This window comes from Grampus griseus (assembly GCF_964374135.1).
Source record: "Grampus griseus genome assembly, chromosome: 9".
In the NCBI taxonomy this organism is placed as follows: Eukaryota; Metazoa; Chordata; class Mammalia; order Artiodactyla; family Delphinidae; genus Grampus; species Grampus griseus.
In genome coordinates, this window is record NC_139003.1 from 71,009,060 (window position 1) to 71,026,725 (window position 17,666).

The 17,666-nt window shown below is 36.0% G+C and overlaps 1 protein-coding gene across 2 annotated transcripts in view; it reads left to right on the top strand.

Moving 5' to 3' along the window:
- Window positions 1-17,666, top strand: part of HDAC9 (histone deacetylase 9) — a 577,220-nt gene that overhangs the window by 365,180 nt on the left and 194,374 nt on the right. For both annotated transcript variants that reach the window (XM_082662560.1, XM_082662561.1), the window contains 4 exons: window positions 8,171-8,226; window positions 8,471-8,558; window positions 14,157-14,276; window positions 14,588-14,685. In XM_082662560.1, coding sequence (XP_082518686.1) covers window positions 8,171-8,226; window positions 8,471-8,558; window positions 14,157-14,276; window positions 14,588-14,685 — 362 coding nt within the window. The remainder of the gene's footprint in view (window positions 1-8,170; window positions 8,227-8,470; window positions 8,559-14,156; window positions 14,277-14,587; window positions 14,686-17,666) is intronic.

A 17,666-nucleotide genomic window follows, 5' to 3' on the forward strand; every position in this document is an offset into this window, starting at 1 on the left:
AAGTTTTAGCCACAGCACAAAGAGAAGAAAAAGAGATAAAAGGAAGTCAAAATGGAAAAGAAGTAAAGCTGTCACTGTTTGCAGATGACATGATACTATACATAGAGAATCTTAAAGATGCTATCAGAACACTACCAGAGCTAACAAATGAATTTGGTAGAGTAGCAGGATAGAAAATTAATGCACAGAAATCTCTTTCATTCTTATACACTAATGATGAAAAATCTGAAAGAGAAATTAAGGGAACAGTCCCATTTACCATTGCAACAAAAAGAATACCTAGGAATAAACCTATCTAAGGAGACAGAAGACATATATGCAGAAAACTGTAAGACACTGATGACAGAAATTAAAGATGATACAAACAGATGGAGAGATTGACCATGTTCTTGGATTGGAAGACTCTACACTGTGAAAATGACTATACTACCCAAAGCAATCTACAAATTCAATGCAATCCCTATCAAATTACCACTGGCATTTTTCACAGAACTAGAAAAAATTCCACAATTTTTGTATGGAAACACAAAAGACCCCGAATAGCCAAAGCAATCTTGAGAAAGAAAAACGGAGCTGGAGGAATCAGGCTCCCTGATTTCAGACTGAACTACAAAGCTACAGTAATCAAGATAGTATGGTACTGGCACAAAAACGGAAATATAGATCAGTGGAATAGGATGGAAAGCCCAGAGATAAATCCACACACCTGTGATCACCTTATCTTTGATAAAGGAGACAAGAATATACAACGGAGAAAAGACAGCCTCTTCAATAAGTGGTGCTGGGAAAACTGGACAGCTACATGTAAAAGGATGAAATTAGAACACCATACACAAAAATAAACTCAAAATGGATAAAGACCTAAATGTAAGGCCAGACACTCTAAAACTCTTAGAGGAAAACATGGGCAGGACACTCTTTGACATAAATCACAGCAAGATCCTTTTTGACCTACCTCTTAGAGAAATGGAAATAAAAACAAAAGTAAACAAATGGGACCTAATGAAACTTAAAAGCTTTTGCATAGCAAAGGAAACCATAAACAAGATGAAAAGACAACCTTCAGAATGGGAGAAAAGATTGGCAAATGAAGCAACTGACAAGTGATTAATCTGCAAAGTATATAAACAGCTCATGCAGCTCAATATCAAAAAAACAACCAAATCAAAAAATGGGCAGAAGATCTAAATTGACCTTTCTCGAAAGAAGATATACAGATTGCAAACAAACACATGAACGGATGCTCAACATCACTAATCATTAGAGAAATACAAATCAAAAGTACAATGAGGTATCACCTCACACCGGTCAGAATGGCCATCATCAAAAAAATCTACAAGCAATAAATGCTGAAGTGGATGTGGAGAAAAGGGAACCCTCTTGCACTGTTGGTGGGAATGTAAATTGATACAGTCACTATGGAGAACAGTATGGAGTTTACTTAAAAACCTAGAAATAGACCTACCATATGACTCAGCAATCCCACTGATGGGTATATACCCTGAGAAAACCATAATTCAAAATAGTCATGTACCACAATGTTCATTGCAGCCCTATTTACAATAGCCAGGACATGGAAGCAACCTAGGTGTCCATGGACACATGAATGGATAAAGAAGTTGTGACACATATATACAGTGGAATGTTACTCAGCCATAAAAGGAAACGGAATTGAGTTATTTGTAGTGAGGTTGATGGACCTAGAGTGTGTCATACAGAGTGATGTAAGTCAGAAAGAGAAAAACAAATACCATATGCTAACTCATATATATGGAATCTAAAAAAAAAAAAAAACAGAAACTGCTTCTGATGAACCTAGGGGCAGGACAGGAATAAAGACACAGATGTAGAGAATGGACTTGAGGACACCGGGACGGGGAGGTGTAAACTGGGAAGAAGTGAAAGAGTAGCATTGGCATATATACACTACCAAATGTAAAATAGATAGCTAGTGGGAAGCAGCTGCATAGCACAGGGAGATCAGCTTGGTGCTTTGTGACCACCTAGAGGGGTGGGATAGGGAGGGTTGGTGGAGACGTAAGAGAGAGGTGATATGGGGATATGTGTATAAATATAGCTGATTCACTTCGTTGTACAGCAGAAACTAACACAACATTGTAAAGCAATTATACTCCGATAAAGATGTTAAAAAAATAAATAAATTTAAAAAATGCAAAAAAAACAAAAAATAGGTGGGCAGAGGCCAGATCATTTGTGCAGTGTTGTTGGTCTTAAATGCTTGTTCTTAGGTGTCAGAGTGTGTGAGATGGAATCCCAGCTGTCACTTGCTAGACATGAACCTAAAGCAAGTTCTTTAATCTTTCTGTGCCTTCATTTCCTCATTTGTGATATAGAAATAATAATATTATCTGCCCTCAGATATTTTTGGATTAAATGAATATCAAATATTGGAGTTTATTATCTATCATATTATTATTTGCATTATATTATTTTTGTGTTATGTAGTACATTATAGCATTATAATATAATACTCTTATTTGTCATTTTGGTTTTGTTTATATTAAGAGGAAAAATAAATATGTTTTTTACTGTGGTGGCAATAATCTAACAGATGAAATAATTAATGATATTGTAGAGAGAAGGGGAAACTATAGGTACTTTGTCTTTGAATAGGTAAGAGAAGCAGCACAGGGAAATTAATTGCCCTTAGATCTTATTGGGGACTAGTAAATGGATAGAGTTTATTATGGAAGGATGAGGAAATTTTATTCTAATTGCTTCCATTTTATAAGTGAAATAAGAGGCGAAGTCATTACAAAGGGTAAAGGGTGAGTAGGGGTTAGTGGAGATTTGAAGAAAGAGAAGAGGGTAGAAATACCATACGAAAGGCTTGGAGAGTTAATTGACTAAGGGATATAGTATGATTGCTAGGCATCATGAAGAGCCTACCGAGGTTTCTAATCGTGAATTTAAAGGAAGACCAGGCATGTGGGTTTTATATATGCTTAGGTGCAGGGACAGAGCAGATGCAAATTGTGTTTAATCAGAGTTACAGTTTTACCAGGGGAGTATGTTGAAGGAAGAAAAGGACAAAGTGACTAAAAGTATGTTGTGGACTGAATATTTGTGTCCCCCAAGATTTATATGTTGAAGCCCTAACTCCCCATGTGACCAAATTTAGAGAAAGGGTCTGTGAGGGAATGATAAAGGTTGCATGATTTCATAAGGGTGGGACCTTAATGCAATAGGGTTGGTGTTCTTATAAGAAGTGGAAGAGACACCATAGTTCTCTCTGTACTTGTATACATGCACTCAGAGAATGGCCTTGAGTGAGGACTCCAGGGACAAAGGAGATGGATCTGCAAGCCAGGAAGAAAGCTCTCAACAGAAACCGAACCCTGCCAAACCTTAATCTCAACTTCCAGCCCCCAGAACTAAGGGAAATAAACTTATGTTGTTTAAGGCACCCAGCCTGTGGTATTTTATTTTGGGAGCCTAGCAGACCAACACACCAGGGGAGTATGTTGGAAGGAAAAAAGGACAAGTTGTCTAAAAATATATGCAAGGAAGTAAATATAATAATGGACTGTGAAGTCTAAGTCAGATAAGGAGGGAAGGGAACATCGTGTTGGGGATTGAATGATGTACATCAAAAGTTAAGTAAGGTCAGGACTTCCCTGGCAGTCCAGTGCTTAAGACTTCACCTTCCAATGCAGGAGGTGCGGGTTCAATCCCTGGTCAGGGAGCTAAGATCCCACATGCCTCGTGGCCAGAAAACCAAAACAGAAGCAATCTTGTAACAAATTCAATAAAGACTTTAAAAATGGTCCACATCAAAAAAAAATTTTTTTTAAAAGTTAAGTAACGTCAAAGGATTGGAAGTCCCAGTGCTGCTGAAGCCTCAACTGGAAAATAGGAGAGTAGGAGAGTAGGATATTTGACATTGAGATTTTGGAGGAGATGTCGTTATTTATTGGTAATGGCAAAGTCTAGGAGTATGGCTGTAAATAGAAGACAGATTTATGGAAGGCAAGGAGTCAGAGAACTAAGAAATCATGATATTGAATAGATATTCTGTGTGGTTATTGAAATCGCTAAGAAATTAACTGAGTGATGGAGACAAAGGCAGAAATTCCAAAGGCAAAATATTCAAGGAATGGATATAGATATAAGTACATAGATTTGAGTGATATTTAAAAGCAAAATCAACAGGAATTGGTCATGAATTAAAATGAGATAGAAGAACAATAGGGAGAGGGAGCCATTAAGGATAACTCACTGGTCCCTGACTTGAGCTACTGGATGAATCATGGTATCATTGGTAAGTTAGGGAAGGCTGTGAGAAGATCAGGAGTTTGATCTTGGATATTCTAAATTTGAAGTGACCTTGGGATATCCCAGCGAAGATATCAAGGAAGTGGGCTGGTATTTTGGTACTCAGAGCAGGGTTCATCCTGGAAATAAAAATCTGTGAAATATCTGATGATGGGTGGTAATTGAATTCCATGACAGTTGTGCCATTGCCTACGAAGTAAGTATAGAAAGAGGAGAGGAGAAGCCTAAGACTGGGCTTTGAGTAACTTCAGTATTTAATGAACAGATTGAGGAGTATGAGCCTTAAGGGAGACTGATTAGGAAGTTGAAAGAGAGGTAAAGAAGCCAGGAGAGTATGAAGTCACAGAAGCCAAGGGAAGAGAATCTTTTAGAAAGGAAGGTGTAGCCAGTAGTGTTGAAAGCTAATGAGACCAAGTAGCCTGAGAGCATAAAAATCTCATTAGATTTAATGACATGGAGGCTATTGGTGACCTTAGTAAAAACTTCATTAATGGACTAATGGAGGTGGAAGATAAGCTAGAGATAGGTGACTGAGGCAGAGGTGAGGAAAACGCAAAAAGAGAAAGCAGGTTAAACCACGTTTTCAAGAGTTTTACAGGGGAAGAAAAGACATGTGGCAGTTAGAAGGGTCAATCAAAGTAAGGATGGAGATATATATATATATACACATATACATATATACATATACATATATATGTATATATATAGTGTGGGTGTGTGTATTTGTATTGTCTTAGTTAACATATATATAATTTTATTTTCAAGATGGCAGGAACTTGAGCCTATTTAAATCTTGATGAAATGTATATAATTGGGAATTTTAATATGAATTTAATATGTTAGTGAGGAAAACATAAATGATAGTGGAAAAGTATGAGGGGATGGTATCCTAACCACAGGTGATAGTTTCTAGGAGGACTAACAACTCCTCTAGTCCAACAGGAGGTAAAGAGAGCTGGACTACCCCAGGACTCAGTCATCTTAATTGTGTTCTATCTTCTCTCTTTCTGGGTGATCTAATCCTTTTTTACAAGAAAGTGTTGTGGAGGATTGGTGCAGTGGGCTTCATGGTCTCAAAGCAGCCATGAGAAAGGAGAACACAAGCTCCATCTTCTGCTGCAGGCAGGTTGGTGAGGTGAGAGAGGAAATAGCTACCACCTGAGCATATTATGGGAGAAGCAGCCTTGCCAGGTTTCAACTAAGGAAAGGCAGGGGCCTCTCAGAAAAGACTTGGAAAATGTAGGGGAGTTTGCCATTCCTGAGAACACATTGGAAAGTTTGGGTGGACCATGATAACTAAGAAAATATTTGTTATTGGCAAGAAGATAATTTTCAATCTAAAATCAAGTAGTTGAGCAAAGTGGTAGAGGTGACTGAAGACAACTGTAAAGTGAAAGGCAAACCTTTTGTTCAAGGAATTTGGCCATAAGAGAAAAGAAGAAGATGGAATTAAATTCTATTTGGCTTTTTGTCTTCTATAATCTAGCTAGTTACCTGTGCTATTTCACTTCCATTTTTTTTTCCTTAACATGAACTCTATTCAGGTTCATTTTCTGTACATAATATTTCCTAAAATTCTTTTTCTCTGAGCCATGTTTATGCTTTTCCCCCTGCCCAGAATACCATTTAAGTCCTTTTTCACCTTTATGAACACAGCTCTTCTTGTAAGACCCTTTAAAATTTACCTCTCAACTTTCTCTTTGTTTTATAGTATTTTTTCACTCTGAAATAATTGACGTTTGTTGTAAAACCATTTGGAAAATACTTGAAATTATAAATTAAATATAATCCACATAATACTATCACTCAGATATATCACGCTGTATGTATTATTTTCAACACCAGTACTTGTAAATTGCTAAGTCTTTACTGTTCCACTAAATATTTATAACAAAATTTTAATGGCTCTCTAATATTCTGTGGTATAGATGTACCATATTTCATTTAACCATTCTCCTGATATTAACCAACTTAGATCATTCCCATTTTTCCTATTGTAAATAAAACATTATCTTTTACATAAATACTTGTCTACACAGTAACACCTTTAGAGCAAAAATCTTTTAAGTAGATTACTAGTTCAAAGGGTAAATGTTTTATAAAGGCTCTAAATGTATAGAGGTAGATTATTTTCCAGAAAGACTATAATAAATTATCCTCCTGCAGACATCATTTATCAGTATATAGGCACCCCTCCATTGTCAGCATGGAATATTTTTAAAAGTTTTAATGTCCTAAGTGGAAAAATGGCTTCCCATTGGGATTTTCATCTGCTTGTATTTGATTACTAATTAAGGTGAATATTTTTTCTTATAGTTATTGATTACTGGATGTTTTCTTCTTTGTATTGTCTAGTCATGCCCTTTAATACACAAAACATAGTATTTTTAATTGAATTATAAAAGATCATTAGTATTGTTAATCTAATTGTAAAATTTTGTTACATGCTAATTATCTTGCTTTGTATTATATTGGTTGTTATTTTCACCCTAACTACTGTTTTCACAGTAAAACATATCACACATATCTAATCTTTACAGAATTCTCCATTCTCAGAAGTCATGTAGCACTCTAGAGTTTCACTCCACAATCTTAAAATTGCACTCTCTACTGTCTTGTGTTGTTCATTAATAGTTTCTTTTATATTAATCTTTTATAGCCACAGAGATAGTAACTTGCTTGAGAACAAGCATAGGGAGTATGTTTATCATTATTCCTAGATTTGTAATTGGTATTGTGTTATTGACTTCTAATTTGCTTCTGGGATTATCATTATGTATATGCCCATCAAAATATATAGCAAATTAACTCATTGTGTGTTAATTACCATTATGTTCTAGAAAAATTTATGTATATTTACAGCCGTTGGGAATAGTTATTTTTCTTGAGACTATCTTTATGCTTGTGGTAAGATCTGGGAAAAAATATCCCTGGGGTATATTAAAATTATTTCAAAAGTTTTAGGATTGTATATTAAAGAAACATTCTGTCATGAGCATGTTACTTGTATCATAGTTAAGTGAAAGGTGGTGTGAGCCATCTGATAAATGATTTCTTTTTTCACGTCAAGCAGCCCAGCTTTTCTGAGCATGCTGGCTTTGCAAGGATTTATAGTTCCCTGCCTTCATGCTGGAGTTACTTCAGCTTTCCGTGATGCATTCCAACTAATCTGGAGGTTAAGGCATTCCTTGATCATGGATAGATCTGATTGCTACTCAGCCCTGGAATTCTTTATAAAATTCCAGAACGTGGGCTAGAAATTGACTTAAGGAATCCAATAAAGTTGCAAGTCTTGGCAGTCATCCAAGCTAAATTTATAGACTGGAAGAAATATGGGCTTTCCATTGTTCTCTTTTTCACCTTTCTGGGTTTCTTTTGTGTGTATGTGAGTGTGTGAGTGTAAATTTATCATTTTGCTGACGTTGGAGTGGAAATAATCATTGAGGAAATCCAGCTAAAGAATTTTCATTTTGGATCCTCCGTGGTCTTTCCGAACTTTGACCCAAACCTGCACCAAAAATGAATTTGTTCTCCCTCTCTAGGATGCTGGTGTCATAAAATAAGAAGTTGTTCTTGAAAATGAATCATGCTAGTATAACAGCTGATGTACACATTTGCCAGCTAGGTACAACTCCCAAATCCCCGTTCTTCCCCTGGCTCTGTGGGAGCCTTCTTTTTGAGACGTGATCTGAGAAAATGTGATCGTATGTATTGTTTCTGTTCATTCTGTGAAATGGTAATGGGGGCAAGAAAACAAGCTCTGAAGCCTCTTACAGATTTCAGTCTTTTTGTGTGTGCCTGATGCTCTGTAGTACATGGAGATCCAAGCAATCCTCTCCTATCTGATCAATGAAAATCTGTCTTGTTCTTACAGAATGGATTTGCTGTTGTGAGGCCCCCAGGCCATCACGCTGAAGAATCCACAGCCATGTAAGTACCAGGGACTGTTGCCCATCTCCAAGCGCCACGGTTCCTGGCGGTCACCTGCCCCGTGCATGTCTCTGAAGCCTCTAATTGTTAGCAGATGGACTGAGAAATCTTGCGAGGTACTCCCAGAAGCAGATTTATGGCTTCAGAGATCATATAGCATTTTAAAAAATGCTCTGAACATTATTTATAATGGTTTTCCTGGCTGATTTGCTTTCTTATTTCTCTGTTCTTCTCTATTCCGCAGGGGGTTCTGCTTTTTTAATTCAGTTGCAATTACCGCCAAATACTTGAGAGACCAACTAAATATAAGCAAGATATTGATTGTAGATCTGGTATGTATTCCTGGCCAGAGCTGCATTTTCAGTGACTCTAGATAAAAGGGAGTGTATTTGTATTTCTCTGTTAGGTTGCCTTGCTTTTCGCAGTTGCAAACAACTGAAGGGTGTGTTTCCTTTGAATGGGGAAACTCATTAAATTCAGGATTGCAGTTCTGAAACCATAAACATTCACGTTTCACTTTCATGGTGTTAACTGCAATTTAATGAGAAGAAGGCGCAGATCAGGGCAACTTTTATGATGCTTAAATGAATTGATACTTCCACAGTTAAAATAACCCAACAGAACCTGAACTTACTTTTCCCTGCAGAATATAGACTTTAAATAGTCAGATGTGCTGGAAAGAATGCTGTTGCTTTGGTAACCAATTGGCCACTTCCCCTGGTTAGCAATCATATTGCTTGTTGTGCAACAGTGGTATTATTAAAACAAGTCAGCATGTCATTTTTTCTGAAAAGATCTCAGATCATGTATGCCAGTTTGGGATGACTCCCGGCAGGAACCCTGAGTGATTAAAAGTCAGAGGCATTAGATTAGTCTTGCATTTTAACATGATGCATTCTTACACAATGGAGTTATAATTAGTTTAACAAATGGTTTGTTTAAATGCAGATGACACTTGGCAGGTTGTCTATAGTATATTTGTGAATAATGAGCTGGAGATCTGCCCCATACAAAAGGACCAACCCAGGAAAGGGCGAAAGAGAGCTGACTGGTGATTTATGAGCCCCGTTTTCGGTTTGCCTCCAGTTCACGAGGAGGTGTAATAGGTTGTCTGACAAAGCATAGACAGGAAATGAACCCTGGCATCCAAAGCTAACCTGCTACATCTGCACTTAATTAATTTTTGCAGGTGATAAAAGATTTAAAGGCAAAATATGTTAAAAGTTTTTTTTGAAGTGCAAGCCTTAATAGTCTAAATCTTGTTCGTATCTGCACTCATAATTAAATCTTATTGGGAAGTCGTGGCCTCCCTGTCCCGCCCTCCGATTCAGTTAAGCAGACACACCAAAGGGTTGAGAGAGCACAAACCAAGCCATGTGAAGAAATACTTAGTCAAGTTAAAATGAAGATAAAAGGAATGAAAGACTGATAACCATTTGTACTGTTTGGTAGGAATGGTTATTTTCCACATCCTGTAGTGTAGCCTTTCTGCAAGTTCTTTGGTACTGAGGGTATTGAAACCCAACTTCCCATGTATTTTCCAAACATGCTTATGTTTCAGTATAGGTCATAGTTCAACATTAAAGAAATGTGTTGAAGGCCTAGATATACTACAGCAGCAAGGTCTTAAAATTTTACAAAAAGGAGGACATCAGTACCTATTTTCCCATGTATATACAAAATGACGTTTTAAATAATTAATAATCATTGGCTTGCATGATTTATAAGATGGTAAATTTAAAAAACATTTAATATGTTTCTAGAACTCTTAAGTTTTGCTTGAACGATAAGCAGAAAACTTGAAGAAAGGTAGCAGACGAAGACCAAGGATTGTGGGAAAATTTTTCTATGCTTTCTAAATTTGTCACAATTATTCAGGAAGGAGATTGTTAAACTGTCACCCTATCCTTAAGAATTTTTTAGTATTACTTTCTGAGGAATCTCCTCTACTATGAAGATAATAACTGTTAAGAGGCTCTTTAAAAGCACATTTGTGACATCCAAACTCTAAAGCAATGAATTGTACAAGAGACTTGAAGGCTAAAATGCCTGGCTTGTGATAGATGAATATTTTGTACCTCAGAGGATTTGTGTGTAAGGTTTTCTTTTTGTACATGAATATAAGAATAAAAGTTTGTTGGATGTAATTTGATATGATTTATAAATTAAGTTTCTTGGTAGCTATTAGGAGTGTCCTGTAAGCTTACTGGCCTTTGATTATGAATTTGCTCCATTATCCCACGTAAAGGATACTGATTTCCCAACAGGCTATAGTAAAAGAGAAGTTTTTGTTTTATATTCTCTAAACATATGAAGTTCTGTCCAAAGGGTTGCCTCTGAGATCACCACCAGCCCGCATATTCTTACTTTCAAGTCTTCCAAATTCTGCAGCTGCAGGGATACTTTGAGGAAATTCCCCTGTTTCTTCCAGCTGCCGAGAAGGAAGTTTTAAAGTGCCACGTGGCGCTGAGACATCCGTTCTCCCTGGCTGACAGGTCTGTTCTGCAAGTTAGCAGAGGAAAAGTGAAGGTTCTTCAGCGGCAGAAGAACTTCATTCCTGCATATACAAAGTCACTAACTTTAGCTAAATGGTATGAACCAGCTCCATCAATTCCTAGGCCAACAGAAGGCAGAGGTACTCCATTGTTTGAGCAGCTAGATTCCACATTTTTTAGATGCCTAGTAACAGAGAGCTCTAATTCACCCCCTATTTGAAGCCACAGCCAAATATCAGAGGCGTTGAGTATTTTAGGCAGGAATGATTCTAGTTGATCTGTGGAGCTTATTCATTCCAGTTCTCCTTCTGGGGAAGATTCCAAAGATACGCAGATTGGTGAGGAAAGAGAGCAGGTGCACCTGCTTCTCAGCTTGCAAGAGACTGGCCGTTGTGTTCAGGGCGTGAACCTGTCCTAGAAGTAGGATTTGCCTGAATGACTCAGGTAGCTTTTATGTAATGTGACCTTCAGTCGAAAATAATATATTTTAGGCTATTTTCATTAAAAAAAAAAAAAAAGACACTTCAAATGTCCATAGATTTTAGGCAATTCCATTTTTGGTCAAGCACCAAACTTGACCAAAGGATTGTCGCAAGTGCCCGTACTAAATAATTATAAGTGATAACGTTAGTTGATAGAATATATAATTTATTCAGAGCTATTTTAACATTGTAGTGAAAACATGTTGGCTCTAAATCCTTGTATAGGATAAATTTTCACAGTATGTCGTTAACCAGTAAAATAGCGAAATTATTTTTCAGTATTTCCCAGCAAATCTTAGATACAAGATCTGTTTTGAGGCTGTTCATGATTTGGTTCACTTCCTTACTATAGTAAGTCCTCATAATCACCAATAATTGTCTTATATTGATCTAGTATATATTTGTTGCTGTGGAGAAAAAATCCTCAGATCATATCTGACCAGTAAGTAGTTTGCATTTATATTTTCAGAGAAACTGGAAAAATACTCTCAAGATTATAAGTTGTTGCCCAAAACAAAAGGCACATTTGGACTTACCTTTATCTCTAAATGCTTTGTGAATATAAATATGGAATCAAGAATTATCCAAGTATTTTTAGAATGGGTTTGTGAATTTTAATGAATAATGTCTGTTGAAACCTTATTGTGCTGTGGGCAAGAGTATATTTCTTATTCTGAAATTTGTGCAACAATAAGCACCCAACACATTTTTGAAGAACATATTATTTTATATCTAAGACAAATGATCTTTTATTTGACCTTCTTAGATAAACCTTTACAACATCAAGGCAATATTTTTCTGGTTTGCAAACTGTGGATGTATCTAGGCCCAGCGAAAAATTTTTCTTACAACGCTGACTAAAAATTCTATCCTGTAGTAGCAATGCAAACATTCTATCACTGTTATTTTTCAAAATATTTTGTTTGTCCATCCTCTAGGTATCCAGTAGCAAATTCAAGACATTGTGGGTTAAATTGTATCATTTTTGTTCTCATAAAGGACAAGTTTTGCTATTTCCTCCTTCCTTTCCTTTAAACGTTCAGAAATCCAGGAATTAATATATATATTTTTCAGTAAGCTATTTTTTTTCCTGATGTGTGTGTATGCCTTTAGTCAGTACAAGTTTCTGGAAAGATGCCTTTCTTTCTAAATATTTTATGATTCCTTAATTGATTTTGGATATATGTACTATGTAAAAGGGGGGAAGATTAGTGTATGTCTACACTGTGGATAGCAAGCTCACTGCTTTTAGAACCCACCAAAAGGAGGTTTCAGTGGTGTCTAGTGAGGGAGTTCTGGGCTGGAGGTTGAAGTGGAGACAAGTTATATAAACCTCAATAAGGAGCAATAATGACCACCAGTCTCACTTCTTAGGTTTGCTAAGAAGATCAAAGAGATAATGAATGTAAGTGTAAGTTAACAGCATAATGGTTATGAGTTTGGCCTTTGGAGTGAGAAGTGGATTCAAGACGCTGTCTTGAAAAATAACTGAAGCTCTCCAAGTCTCAGTCTATTTACCTTTTAAATCAGCGATAATATCATATACCTCATATAAATGTTAAATAATCTATGTAAGATATTTAGCATGGTACCTGACTCAAAAATTGTAGGAATCATTGTTGAAAATAGTGTGATTCTTACTGATATAAAATACAGTGTAAGTAAGTAGTTACAAGTGACCAATAGTTTTTTATAACAGAACCTGAAACTATAAATGTTACACATGTAGCAGTAATATTATATTAAATACAAATATATAGGTTATTCACTTTTATGAGTCATTTATTTTATCTTGGTCAGAAGCTATTAGGAACCATGTTAACTGAGACTCTTGACACTTGGGGTCTTTTAGTAAGGATGTTTTTAAAAATGCTATTGGTTTTATTTTTCCTATATCTTTTATCAATTCCAGCATGTTTATATCATAAAACAATTAGAAAAAAAGAACTATTAAGTCTTGAATCATTATCAAATACAAATGTCCTAAGAATTTTTTTTCTTTCATTTTAATGAAACAGACCCCTTTTTTTTCCTGTGGGAAGGGGGAGTGGTGTGGAGAAAGAAAAAATAGGAAGAAGGAGGCTGGGAAGAGAGCCATAATATAATATTAAAATTAGGCAGATTGGACAAGATTGCATAAAGGCCCATGCCATCTTTCTGCTTTGGCCCAAATGATTTAATAGCTAATGAGCTCACGCTCCTGTGTCTTTGACTCTTGCCTTCACGATTTTACCAAAATAAAGTATGAAGTCCTTTTTGCATCTGGCATCTCTTTTGAAGTCATTCTAACTGCTGAGGGACTGCTAACTGAATTGAACGCTTCAAGAAAGCCAATTTACTCAGCTGGTTGCAAAGCCTTTGACCTTAATGGTGGGACTTGGCAAATCAATGCATACACGTATGTTTAGTGTTCTGTCAAGAATTGCGAAAATGCTCTGTAAGCCATAGATCCTTCTGCAAAATACTAGTTTGTAGTTTAAACATTAGTCTTTCCGCAGAGGCCAATGAGGCTAGTTAATTAAGCCTAAGGGGTTATGAACTGTTGGCAGTTAATAAGTCATAAAATTCCTCCATAAAACAGGATGCGAGATTCCATCACTGAAGCAAAGAGTACAAAGGGCCGGTGTATAAATATCTAATTGTACCAAAGGACTGGGCTTTCTCAATGACTGCTCATCTGGAGTCTCCAGGGCATGTTTGCTGTGGTTTCCTGATTTTTAGAAGCCAGTTTAAAAAATGAGTGCATTAAAGGGTAATTTGCCTGAAAGTTCAGGAAGTAAAGGGGGTGGTGTGGAAGCAAGCTGAACAGGAGAAAGAAAGAGGGACATACAAGACAGCAAATGAGAAGGAGGGTGGGGTAGAAAGACAGGGAACTAGAAATTAGAAAAGTTGTCTCCACACAGAGTGAGACACGACTGTATTTGTCATCTGGTTTTTTTTTTTTCCCCTGTAGGATGTTCACCATGGAAATGGTACACAGCAGGCCTTTTATGCTGACCCCAGCATCCTGTATATTTCACTCCATCGCTATGATGAAGGGAACTTTTTCCCTGGCAGTGGAGCCCCAAATGAGGTTCGGTTTATTTCTTTAGAGCCCCACTTTTATTTGTATCTTTCAGGTAATTGCATTGCATGATTACCCCTAATTTTCTTGTCCTTTGCTGGTGTTTTAAATTACACGAGATTACTGAATTGTCCCACGGGACCAAGAACCAGTGCAGAACAAGTGCATAACCCAGAGCACTGGTTGTCAAGCAAAGTTGGGCTGATTTGACATGTTGTTTGATGTTTATTTCAAGAGCTCACATGTGTTTGTTTTCCTCTCTTCTTGCTTCTTCCCTGTGCTCTTCTCTACCCACTGTGGTGTGGTTTTTCTCTTCCTAGGTTGGAACAGGCCTTGGAGAAGGATACAATATAAATATTGCCTGGACAGGTGGCCTTGATCCCCCCATGGGAGATACTGAGTACCTTGAAGCGTTCAGGTTGGTACTTCTTTCTCTGAAAGTGGAAAATTAGAAAACAAATGAAACAACACCAAATGTAAAAGAGAAATGTAAATTTCTAACTAAGGTAAAGTAGCTAAAGGAGTCATTCTATTAAAGCTCCAAAAAATGTTTGGTTTGAGGGACCTGAATATTGCTACAAAGCCACTTAAGGAGTATGTGTACCAAAAAAAGGTACATCAAGACCTAGTTGTAATCAATGGCCAGGAATGTTCCCCTCTTTCTACAAAAAAAAAAGGGAAAAAAAGATTTTATTATTCAGTAGTCTGGAAAATTCTGCCTATTATGACATATGATGTGATTTAGAATGGACATTAGCATATTAACCGCTCTGGGAATTCCTTCACTACCTATTTAACTTTTTTGAACAGACGTTTCGCAAACTTCACTGGACTAAAGAATTTTTTGCACATATTTTTACACATAGCACCACTTGGCATTCTTAGTTCCAAGGAACATTGGCCTAGGCAGTCTCATTTCATGGTTAAGTAAATGGCTTTTCCCTATCATAGTATGTGTATTTTCCCTCTCACATTAAAACACCAACTGATTAATTGGTTGTTGCCAGTTTCTTTAGAAAATGTAGGCAGTAATTAAAGTGTATATTAATATATACACATTGCTACTATTTTTCTAAAGAGCTCTAAAAATTAGTTGAAACAAGAAATACAATAAATTAAAAGTTGTTGTTTTGGATATAGTTTTTTAAGGCATTTATTCTCTGGAATTAAAATTTTGTTCAGTGTTTGGAAAGGTCTATGTTTTAAGGGAAATAGCAGATTATGTCAATATGTGCCTCACTTGCAAGATTTTAGGAGATTTTAACCTATTGGTACTGCATGAATTTTGGATGTTTTGTTCATTTGAAGCAAAAGCAAACAACTGCATGATAAGAAATTTTTGAAGCATTCTTTTCTTTGGCTAATTTACCAATTATAAATTCCCAAGGGAAAAATCCTGTTGACAACGCATCTGAAATAGATAAGAAAATTTTTTAATCAGTAAAGTTTTGATGGGTTTCTCTTGTCCTGTGTATCATTCATACTTCAATTTCTCCTTTGAGAGTCATTTCTCATTTGAAAACAGGCCCAAGAAAAATGATAGAAAATTGCTATTTTTAAGAATATACATTAAAATAAATATATTGTCTTGATATTTGAGGAAAATTCTACTCATATTTCAGATTTGTACTTTGAAAAAAATGTACATGTTCTATAGTACATGTATCTTTACTATTTATAGGAAAAATAGGTGAAATAAGTTTATTTATTTTGACTTGGGTTGTCTATGAAGATATCTTGCGTTAATTAGCAGTAAAAGTAAACAATTATATTAAGAAACTATAGGGGTTTCAATATTATGAATTCTTTTTGCAACTTAACAAAACATTATTAATGTTTTAAAGGAACTCTAATGGGATAATAGATTTTTACATTATCTCACATATGAGTTTATTTGTCTGTTTACCAAGTTGACTTAGTAACTTACATGATACACACATTAAGTTCTCAACTTTACCATAGCATATGATCATAGTCATTGGTCTGCAACATAGAATTACTAGTTTTTTATTATCACAATACTATTTGTGGTACTGTTGCTTTACATAAGAATGCATTATGCATTCACAGCAGGGAAGGATAATTAATATTTTGTATCTGTTTGTTCTCTCATGACAAAGTTAATGGTAGATGAGATTTTTTAAAAAGAACCCCTTTGAACACAACAATTACATTAAATAATGTGAAAACAGGTATTAAGTGTACACTATTGATTTTTTACTGAAATGGTTAAGTGAGTCAAGTGCTACTGAGAGTGTTTGAACATCCCCAAGAATGGCACCTTCTCTTTGCCTGGAATGTGGACACTTTATTTTAGAAAACGTTTTTAAACTTCCCAGTGTGGTCACCATATCCAGGCTTAATTAGAGGAGAAGCAGCATTATTCAGCTAGGCTGCAGAAATGTAAAATTGTGACTTTTAATGTTCATAGTTATTTAAGAACCAGATTTAAACTATAATAATTCTGTCAGTTTTTAACTATACTATACCATGTCTGCTTGCTGCTCAACGTGTATAACTAGAAATACTTGTAAACTTTTTAAGGAGGAATCAAGAAAGTAAGTCTTTCATTCAAAAAATACTCATTGAACACTCAGTATGTGCCAGGAACAATGGCGAGCACTTGGAATTTAGAGCCAGTTTGCTCTCAGGGAACATAATAGAAGTGATACTTATTGTTCTAGTGAACAGATGTCCTTAGACATAGAGAGGATAAAATGATGAATTCTTCCTGAAGGGTTTCGGGAAAGGCTTCATCAAGTATTGTTCAACCTGTGCATTCAAAGATGAGTGGGAGTTTTTAAGGGGTAAAAGAATTGGAGTAGGGGGTTTCATACTAGGCAGAGAGAATAGACTGTGGTGTGAAAAGCATGGAGCCATAAAATGACCTTGCTCTGTGGGCTCAAGAGAGTGAGGGTGGGATTGCGTGGCAGGTATACAGATCATACTTCATAAAGTCTTTTGCAGGCAAAGAGTGCCCAGCTAAATATATAAATTTCTTTCTAATTTGGGGCTCTAGTGCGATAGACTCCCAAATAATTTTTAATGTAGTATTAATTTATAAGCATATCCTTCTTAATATAATCCTTTTTCTAAGTATTGAAACTAAAGCTCTTTCTGGCATCTGTGTGTGGGTGCAGAATACAGAGGTTGGGAGAAAAGTAAATGGTACCTTTTCTTTTTTCTTAATTTTTAATTGTTTCTGGACTATGATAAGTATCTTTGTAAGGAAAACCTCTCTGAAACTCCATTTATAATAGGATATAAGATGGCTGCTAATTTTAAATTTGCATATATATTGCCTTTGTGGTCTCTATTATGTGTTTTTTCATGTGGCAAGAAGAAAATTGCAGGCAAACCAAACATTTTCATGTTTGCTATAAGTTTTAAACATAGTTT